Raw genomic sequence first — 11,101 nt, 5'->3', positions numbered from 1 at the left:
TTGTACTTCTGGTTACTAGAAATCATTAAATGCTATAAGATGGGTGTTTAGAAAACTCAGATCTCAGATATATCCGAGTTTTCTAGATCTAGAAAACTTAGATTTCAAGATCTAGTTTCATTCTCAAACTCAAACAAATGGCCTACTTAATTTTAGTTGTATAATTCCTGTATAATCAAAGCATAGGCCTACTGGTATGCTATCCAAATTATCACAAACACGACATGTATCAAGTTTCAGATAAATAAAAGACTTTTATTACTCTGTAGTCTGCTTATTTATACAATAATGTTGACAATGGTGGCTTGCATGTTTCAAGTATAGTGAGGGATATAGAGTGTAATGTCACTTTTTCTTTGTCAATCTAACTGAGAGTCATCAGTCATCGACTATCCAGGTATTGTGACCTACTGTCTGCTGATCACATTCTTTACAAGCTACCCATATCTCTATTAACCATGGTATTTCGAATAAATCGAGTGTATTCAACATAACCTCTTAGCAGTGCTTTACAAAAAACGCGAACAATTGCGTCTGATTTCAGAATGAACTTGTTCTCTCGTCTATCCGAATCATCGACATTCCGGTCATCAACACAATGACTCAACACTGTTCGCTGTTTGTTCCTGAATTCAGAAAGATCTTTTTGAAAACTGTCTCCATATTCTTTAATTTTTCTCCAAAACGTCTTATTAAAGTGGTTATACAACATGACGTCAGCATGGTTCCATTCGCGTATTTTTGCTTGAAGTTCATCGTTGAGGGCGTATCGATGACTAGCACTTCGTATTCCTTTAGAAACGTAGAGAATATCTTCGAAACTCCAACACATCAACTTCTTCAATAATATCAAAGATTCATCAAAGTATTCTGTGATAAGAACTAAATCAAATTCCGAGTCTAGATGTTTGATTTTGTTCTGAACTTTGACCTGATCGTCATAGTCTTCGTGACTTAACCCAAGGTCAAACAACTGGCCGTTTCTAGCTCTTTGCCAACCAAAGAATGTTCGCGCTACAAACTTATTTGGATTTAAAAAAAATATTTCTAAAGAATTTATATTTTGCGGTACTTTTAACAGCTTTTCTGCATCAAAATATCCAAAAGTCGATTCAAAGTTTGCTACTGGTTCACGAATGATTGTGACATACATTGCAGCATGTATAACCACATCCATTTCCTTACGGTTGTACCTTGCATGGTTGGTAAGGAGATGGTAACTATCTAATGGTTGCTTACGCATTTTATTTCCTGATGAAACTGAAAATACCATTTCACGCTTGAATAAGTCTAAGATAGAAAAAGTATGTCCCTTCTGAGGGATGGCAAATGTTAAATTTCTTGAATAACCAAACCGCTGAAAGATTGAAGCTATGGTAGTGCTTGCTGTTTTGTGTGTTTTTACAAATACAATGTGCTTTACTACATTGCACTCATGTGTTATGTTGTCACCGTTAGTATTCATCTTATAAATAGGCGTTTCTCTCGAAGAAATATTTTTTCTGAAATGAAACACACAATTAGAAAGTATTAATTAACATAATATCTTATTTCAAAAAGTGTACAAATACCAAATCAGTTGTTTAAACTGGTTCTGATCAGAGTTTATGAATGTAATAACAAATACATAGTCAATAAACTTGATAGACTATAGTTAAAAAGAAATGTATTGAACTATTAAAATGCAAGTACACGCTTTTTTAAATATTAAACAAATATAAACCTAAAAGTATTTTTTATAGACAAGTGTTCAAATACTACCCAACCAACAAAAGCGTTTAGGCCTAAGAAGGAAGACGTTTTAGACGGCTTGCAACATGGGCAGAAGTATCCCAGGGTCCTGACAAGACTCAGATAGCGCATAGTATATATACATAAAGTCCTGGCAGCTATCGGGGTTTCATTCGATTTCAAACAAAAGCTCTTATCATCAATTCTCTCGATGTAATTTTATGTAATTATTTCCCACAATTTACTCCTATGTTTAGGATTTAATTTGATCTTTATGTACTACAGTATTATACCTTCACACGCGCGGTCCGAAAATAAAAAAAAAAACAAACGGCCAACTTAGTTGAAACAGGTTACAACTCCCTGGTTGAACCAACCATGCAGGGAACTTGCTAGGTGATTGACACATCTTACCTTACCGTGAACCCGAAAATTACTTACCGCACGTAGAGTTATAATTTACCGATTGAAATCAGAACATTTCTTATAAAACCCTTTAATATCTTCCTAAGATATAAATATTGAACAATAGCGTCGATGTGAAAACTAATGTTATCAAATCTACGTTTCGCCGTACATCTGAGATAGATAAGGTATACCAAATCACCGCCTATGTATACCTATAGGTATACATAGGCGGTGATTTGTACCGAAGTTTTTGCATTGTGCTCGCCTATGTCAGAATTAACCATAATTTATATTTAGATGTAATACAGTTTGATACAGCTATACTCGTTTCTAGTTGACTTGCAATTGTCAGTTAGAATCAATCTGTTGACAGCTACAAAATCGGGTGGTATTTAAAAATGTGTAGGCCAATTGCGACTTACCTGAACAGTGTTAATTTTGATGTACTATTCTTGTCCTTTCTCCAAGAAGTAAATTGTGTTGTAGTAAGACAATATGCAAAGACCAAACACGTGATTATACAAACGATAACGTATTTCTGTGTACGTGCGCGCTTTATCTTTCTTCTTTTAAATCTATTCGACGTGATTTGAATGAGCCACCATATTCATTTATAAGGTACTTTTGTGAAGTAGCTAATTTGCATAAAGGTGATCAAGTATGTTGGAACTGTTCAGCGTGCTTTATAAGCAACGCTATTACTAATTGCCGTATGTAGCGTTAAGTACAGTACTGCGTAGCGCTTATAGTTTATATATGTGTTCGTTTCATCTAAGATTCAGATGTCGATTGTTTTTCTCTATTCTGGTTTATTTTCAAACTGTTTGTGGTGCTCTACAATCAAATAAAAAGCATACAGTCAAACAAAACAGATAATTTCCATCTTCAAGGAAACCCTCTACAATCCACTAAAAATATTCAAGTTTACTCAAGCGGACCAAACAAACGAACAAACAAAAGAAATACCAACTATGAATAAATACTACCTATATGTCCCACTGGTTGTCTACTAAACACCATCCGGATAACACCGACACCATATACCTAACAGAGCCTCAAGAATAACAAAGTTTACTTCCAGAGAGCAGCAACCTGGAATTGATTATTAATGATATTAACAATTCCAAAGCTTAATTCTCAGAAACTGGTAAAATTCAAGTTATAAGTTGAATTGCTCGCCGTTGTAATTCCAGAATCGAATACCTTTGATCGTGACGATAGCAACACAATGAACGAATTCATCCGTGTCTATTGTCTATTGTTTTCTTGGGTAAAAACAGGAAAGAATGAAACTACTGGGTAAACTATGAGCCGCTACTGATGCTTTTTTGTTGTTACTCAGTCACTTAAACAAATGTAATAATATTTTTATGTTTTCCTATGTTTCAAAAAAGTAATTAGAATTATTATAGAATATAAGAAATAATATTTAAAAAAAATAATAAGGAATTATGGCCACTTGATGGCGGTATATGAATAAGTAAATCTTTAAGTTACAAACACTGCGATATAATTTAAAGGCCCATCGATAACGATCGACGATAAATATACATGCATTTTTTTACATAAAATAAAAGAAATTAGAAAGGTTTTCGTTCTAGAACTACAAGATAATAATGTATGCTGTATATCAATATTTTTAAAATTCCAATCAAATGACGTCATGATAAATAAAAACAATAAAATCATTGTATTGTCACAATATTATTGCTCTTACTATTCGTGACGTCATTTGATTGGACATGTGAAAATATCATTTTCATCATTTCATTTATTTATTCGACCAATACACAGAAACAGAACAGAATAGAAACAGAGCACAATGGTCAGGAGCAACTAAAGCAAAACAATTACTATAACTCAAAGAGCCAGTTGCCCTTAAAAAACATCGAAATACAAAATATATTGCACCAAGTAAAACACGCGTACAAGCTTATAAAAAAGTATCTTAAGACTCAAAATGAATATAAGGGATCGGTACATAAATATACAAATTTAAAAGATAAAAAGATTAAAAATTGGAAACAACATCTCTTTCAGTGAGGTAATCAAAGGAAGGATAGATGGTTATTCTATAGTTCTAGAATGAAAATGTTTTATATTTCTTTTGTTTTATGTATGAAAAATGCATATTTGTCCATTTATCGTCGATCGTTATCGTCCTATTGTAAATCTACCTTTATGACGCAAGAAACGGACAACAAAAGGAAACGATAATACTGAGCTGGATGGAAATTGTCATTTAATATTAAATGACGAACTTAAGTATACATTAAATATATATAAAAACGTGTAATACTGGGGCAGCCACCCTCTACCAAGTATACGTTAGGGTATTGGTATAGCTTAATACAATCATTTACTTAAGGCTGCCCCTATTAAAATATACTGAATAAATTAAATACATGCGTACCAGATCAATATATCGAATAAACTGAAATTATATACAAGTTATATAAAGAGTTGTAACAAACATATAACATTAATACACTTAATCGAATAGAAATACAAATATTCTGGGCGCACACGCTGCACAAGAAAATATAAGGCGGAAGCAGGGGAGGATGGCGGGGACAACAATCGTTAGACGTGTTACTTCAAAGGAGTTCAATGAGAGAAAGAACGCACATGTGTTAAGCGAGCTATAAATTACCCACGCTACCCAGAATGCAATCGCACATTCACATAAATGCCCGCCCTCATGCGACATAAACTCATCTTTCTTGTGACGAAAAATTCGCTTTTTAGCGGTTACTTTTACTTATTTCGTACAGATATTTTTATGTGAGGTGGGTCAGATATTTTTCCATTAAAATAATATAACGATGGTGATGCCGAATGTTCTTTACCAATTTCGGATTATCTCCTAAAATTCTAAATCATGATTTCTTTGTTCTGTGCTAATACTTTTGCCTACTTTGGTATTAAAGTGGTTTCAAAGTTTGGTATTTGCAATCCTACGTCGCGGATTTGACATGGCAGTGCTGCTTCCAGTGGCTTCGGTCCGTAGACAGCAGAAACAACTTGCCCACGCATCTCGGACATCCTTACGACGAATACAGAGAAATACGAAGATAACAAATCCTTGTAGGGAATTGAATACGCAGAACAACAATTGGAACGAAAAACGAACTGCGTCAGAAGACTGAATGGAGAAATATCCGAAGATCCACGTTAAGCCAAGCAACATCATTATCGATATGGCTTGACGTAGGCGTGTAGTCAGCTCGTCCATTTTACTTGTATCCTTCAGTTTTGACAACGTTACTGTTCGTTGGCAAGTCAGTCCTCGAATAATTAATACGAACATGACCATGTTGATGAAGAGGACGATAGATGAGATGAGTAACAAACCGAAGTATAGCGGGTTTCCAGGTTTCATAAAACAACTGAGTGGGCAAAACAAGGTTAAATTTTCTGTTAATGATTGTATACATGAAGTATAAACGTTTAGCAAAACTTAAGCGTAAAAGTATAACTTTATAATGTGTGAAACTGTTAAGTCTAGTTTATAATTGATTATCTTATTGCTGAATAGTAGTCAATAGTGCATGCGTTTAAATACCGTACTAGTATCAATATTAGCACTACAAGTTGCATTAGTATTAAATAATATGGAGCTATTGCAGATTCAACAGCATGTGTTGTAAATTGTAAGTACTGTAAATCAAATAGTTTTGGTCTTTCACTGAATAGATGTCTAGTTTAATCATACAGTTTAATCATTATTTAGCCAATATCGTGGATAGACAGAGTGCTGAATACTCGGGTCACAACAGTCCCGAATGAACAATAGTAATGCTAGGGCAAGAAGAAATATCAGCCTTCTGGTTAAGATTAGCCTACTGTTACGGAAATTGTCTATGGGCCTACAACGAATGCGATCTACCAGTTGGCCTATCTGAAACGTTGTTTTGCACTTTTTTGAAATATTTAAAATTTCAAGACGAGCTTTTTTATTTGTACTTTTTCTGTCTCCCTCTTTATCCAACATTATATTTAAAACACAATTAAAATCTCCTCCAATTATAATAGTTTCGGTTTTAAATTATTTAATTTGATCTGCCAAATGAATAAAAAAAAAGTTGGGTCATCCTCATTTGGGGCATATACATTAACCAGCGTATAATTCTTGCTTTCTATTTGTATTTCTATAATCTACCAATTTCATCACCGACAATTTTATCTACAAGATCTTGATTATGTTTAAACAATACGGAACCCCTGCACTATTTGTTTTACCATGATTAAAAAAGATTTTAGACCCCCACTCTTCCGCCCAGTGCTTTTCACAGTTTACGTCACTATGCGCTTCTTGTAGAAAAATTATATTATGGCCAGTTTTCCCTAATCATGAAAAGAGTTCTCTCCTTTTGTCTGATTGTCTTAATCCCCGTACATTTAAGGAACACATATGAATATTGGTATTATCAATGGTATTATTCATTATATATAAGGTTGCTGATGCATCTTGATTTTAATTACAGAATTGACAGAAAAAAGATCAAAAAAGGTATACAAGCAATACAAAACCACCATGACAAAAATCACACATAAAAACAGTTAGAAAATTTATTAAAATTATGGAAAAGACGTAACCTAAGTTTTTTTGGTAAAATTAATATTATAAAAACACTAGCAATATCAAGGTTTATCTATACTGCTAGTATTATTGAGGTGCCTAAGGAAATAATTACAAAAATAGAAAAACTGTTATATGACTTCCTTTGGGGTAATAAAAAATAAAAAATAAAACGAACAACATTAATTAGAAATGTGGAAGAAGGTGGTTTGAATATGCCAGATCTCACTTCGGTGATAGAATCTCTCAAACTAACCTGGGTTAAGAGACAAATAAGCCCAGATCCAGATAAATGGACTGGAAATACTACTATGGAAATATAAAGCCAACAATTATGAGAAAACAAATATATCATATTGAACAATAAATCTATGTATTTTAAAGTATGGTTTGCTTCTGGGTTTAAAACAATCGGAGATATTTACATGAATGATAGAGTACTTTCACCTTGTGAAATATTTCCTAAACTGTATAAAAGGCATAACGCCTTAATTGAATATATGTAATTGTTAAAAGCCATACCAAAAGAGTGGAAAGAAATTATTGAAAAAGATAATACAAAAAAAGAAGACAATAGTATTCCTAGTCAATGACTTTATATGAAAAATAAAGGAACTGTCTTCTATAATGATTTTATTAATAGATGTTCAAAAATACCAAATTCACAAACAAAATGGGAAATAGAACTAGGTAAGGTAGACATTGATTGGAGTAATGTTTGATACTATAAAGTTTATAGACTAAAACATATACCCAAAGAAGTTGCTCAATTTAATTTTAAACTTTTGCATAGAATACTACCATGTAAAAAACGATTGAAAATCTGGAACTTAGCAGGTAATGATTTATGTGATAAATGTATAAACAAGGTTGAAACTGAAAAAACACATGTTATATAAATGCAGTGTAATTCAATGGATATGGCTTAAATTTAAAAATGTCGTAGCTAAGAGCTTTTCAAACGAAGACACAATAACTTGGTCTACAATGTTTACTGGATCAAATAACATAATTGTAAATGAATTTATTTCATTATTTGTATTCTCTATATATAAGTTGCATATTATTAACAAAACCTGAAAAAAAGAAAACAACTATGGAAAAAGATCTGGAATCTTTTTATTACTGAAGTAAATCATTTAATTGAAAATGAGTATAAGTGCTACTACCTTAAAGCTCAATGTAAATGGGGCGATATAAAGGAAAATCTCATTAAATTAATGAAATAAAAAATGCTATTTGTATCTCTTAAATACATTGTATATAGGCCTAGTAACTATATTATTTTTAAGATATGTCATCTTGTAAGAAGCGTCTCACATACACACAGAGCCAAAATATTACCTTGCACTGTAAAAAAAAAACTGTTAAATTTACAATTTTTTGACTGTAAAAATTACATCCGACGACCCTTTTTACTAATTACAGTCGTTTACTGTTAATTTCCGCCTTTTTACAACTATTTACTGTAAGTAATAATTTTTGTACCAATTCATTGGTGGCGCTGTAATTAAATTAATCTGAGCATGCGTCGTCTGTGTTCAGATTTGAAATTTACCCGCGGGTCAGCCATTTAAATTTTTACTGAGAAGATCGAGTTAAGACTAAGAGTTATGGTTAGTGGTCTGTTTTATTAATTTTAGGTAAACTAGGTAGTAAATGTATATTATGTTAAAATTGTTAGAGAGAGCCAGGCTAGGCTTGACTTACTCGCAGACTCTGGCCTGACATAGCCTACTGCTGCTGTACATTATAGGCCTGCCTAAACAAGCCTAGGCCTAGGCCAGGACTCACTCAGCAGTCAGGAGGTAGGCCTAGGCTAAGCCGTACAGTACAAAATACAAATGCTAGGCTAGTAGTAGACCTAGCTAGGTCTTGTTGTTGATGAAAGTGAAAGGTAGCCGTAGTAGTAGTAGACCTAGGCCTAGGCCACCATGTCAAATACGTATACTTTCAGGAATTAACATTATTCAATAAAGTAATTAAAAATTAAAATGTACTTTTCTATTTATATTATATTAAATATTATTATTCCACCATAAATTGTATACAAGTAGGCCTATGCCTAGTAGGCTTACTTGTATCTTTTCAGGAATTGACAGTATTTATAGTTATTATTAAATAACAATAATATGCCTATTAACTACTAGGCCTAGGCCTATAGTGCCTACCTAGGCCTACGTACAACTTTTTAAGAAAAATGTAATTGGGACCGGCCGGATAATGTGTCTTTCATTTGAAAGTGACTATAAAAGCAAGCCTTTTAACAGTTCACAACTATAAATATTAGAATGCTTTAATCTTTTTTCCTAATTAGTAATAAAAGGCAATTTGCTTATTCTTTTCCAGTATCAAATTTATGATAAACTACATTATTTTGGTTCTTTCAGATGCTTTATGCTAATGAATCCTGACAAAGGGTCAAAATCAGCAGTCAGAAAAATAATAATTATTCAATACATCCTAAGGTTCTCACCATAATCAACAAAATGAGTGACCTGGAATTGATTACATAAACAGTAGGTGGTTTAAATATTTATTTTGAATTTAATCATGATTTATTTTGAGATTTAAAATGACTTAATTTGGGTAAAAATTACAACAATCTGGCTCAGCCCATTTACACTTTCTTTTAATTAATTAAAATTGATTGTTTGTAGAACCCCTAGAAATAGCAAAGGTACATTTATCAGTGTTTGCATACATAGAAACCGTATTTATTCAAAGAAATGTTCAGAAGGGAAGGAGGGACATTTATTTTATGGTGTAAAATGGTAACATATATTTAGTCAAAATATAACACCCCTTCAATTTAAAAACTACAATACAAGTAATATTAGGATATGATAAAATACAGTACATATTTCTAAAATTGCTTTGTAAATTGTAGATCATTTGCAGTTAATATAACTACCAAGAAATGTGTAATAACCCTGGCTATAAAAGTATTGTGTGTATTATATAGCTTTAAAGCAACTAAAGTGTTCATGTTATTGTTACAACACTGCCAGCCCTGGGTGTTACTTGTGCTTTATTGTATTAAGCACTTTGATTTGCTCGGACAACAATACGCTTATGATTATAATTTTACAGTTTAAATAATTATAATTAACCTTGAATTGAAGCTAACATTTCATTACAATTGTATCACCTGATTAATCTGTAATATATGTTGTGGAATAATTAATATTTAATTTTATTTATAATATATGTTTATAATTTTGACAGGCATGTTCATCAATCAACATGACATTGAGCTTGCCAGGATAGGCTCCTGGACTTTGATCTTTGACAATGCAGGCCACTGTTGTTTTTTTTAAATCAATAATAATCTTTTTGCAATTCATAATCAAATTTAAGTACATTTCATTACATTTATACATTAATTTAAAGAAAACTAGAATTCGTTAGAAGTTTTTATACAACAGACAAAAAGTACAAATCTATTACGTGTAACAATACAATTTGGTTTGTAATATGTGATTTAGGACTTTATCCTGTAATCTTGTAATAGAATCGTAGAATGTGTAATAAATAGTGTACCTTGTTAACCATAACAATGCTTTGCTTTATTCATTTCAGTCTTACATAGTAATGTGAAAATACAAAGTGTTGTACATTTCGGAGTAAAAATCTAAATATTGCTATCGTATATGAACAACTTGTTTCCTGATGCACTGTATGTGACTCATCTGTAAAGAAAAGAAAACATTGACAAATTTACGGCAAAAGGCTGGCAGAAGTTTTGCCAAGCAAAAACCGTAAAATACAAGGTTATTTTTTGGAAAACCGTAAATGCTTTAACAGTTCACTGTAATTTAATTTACGGGAAACTGTTTTAATACAGTCTACTGTAAATTATTTTACATTTCAATGTAATCTATATATAAATTTACGTAAGGGCAAAATTCGGTAAATCGCGCTTTACTTTTAGAATTTGTACTCGATGGTATATAAAGTTGGTTCGTACTTTCGGTACTGATTTTAACCACCTGATGTAACCCTGTTTACTAATTAAATTAAGTTAGATAATTAGTTATTGACGATTAAAACGAATTTAGGTTCAACGATTTGCCCCAAATAGGGGTGTTTTCTGATCGTGGTATACACTGTCTAATGGATGTCCGTCTTGAAAAATACCCGCCACAAAAATGCGAGGAGGCTTCGCATTTTCCTATCTCCTCCTACGATAATTGTTTTTAATGGCTGAAAACCGGTTGAACAGCTAGAGTACACCATCATAATGTTGAAGACAGGCCGATTTTCTTTAAAAAATACTATTTTGATAGATTTAATATACGATATACAAATCTATTGATTTGCGATGAATGGAACATCCCAATCTCTCAGTCTGCCAGAGTTTGGTTTAACACAAGTACT

The 11,101-nt window shown here is 32.3% G+C and overlaps 1 protein-coding gene across 1 annotated transcript; it reads right to left on the bottom strand.

The window, feature by feature from the left end:
• Window positions 1–274: 274 nt before the first annotated feature.
• On the bottom strand, window positions 275–1,492 carry LOC140059265 (galactosylceramide sulfotransferase-like). The gene has a single exon (XM_072105134.1). It carries the CDS (start codon window positions 1,463–1,465, stop codon window positions 431–433), a length of 1,035 nt encoding a protein of 344 aa, XP_071961235.1. The 5' UTR covers window positions 1,466–1,492; the 3' UTR covers window positions 275–430.
• Window positions 1,493–11,101: the final 9,609 nt, after the last annotated feature.

This window comes from Antedon mediterranea, chromosome 9 (genome assembly GCF_964355755.1).
Source record: "Antedon mediterranea chromosome 9, ecAntMedi1.1, whole genome shotgun sequence".
Lineage (NCBI taxonomy): Eukaryota > Metazoa > Echinodermata > Crinoidea > Comatulida > Antedonidae > Antedon > Antedon mediterranea.
This window is presented reverse-complemented; position numbering and strand designations above follow the sequence as displayed.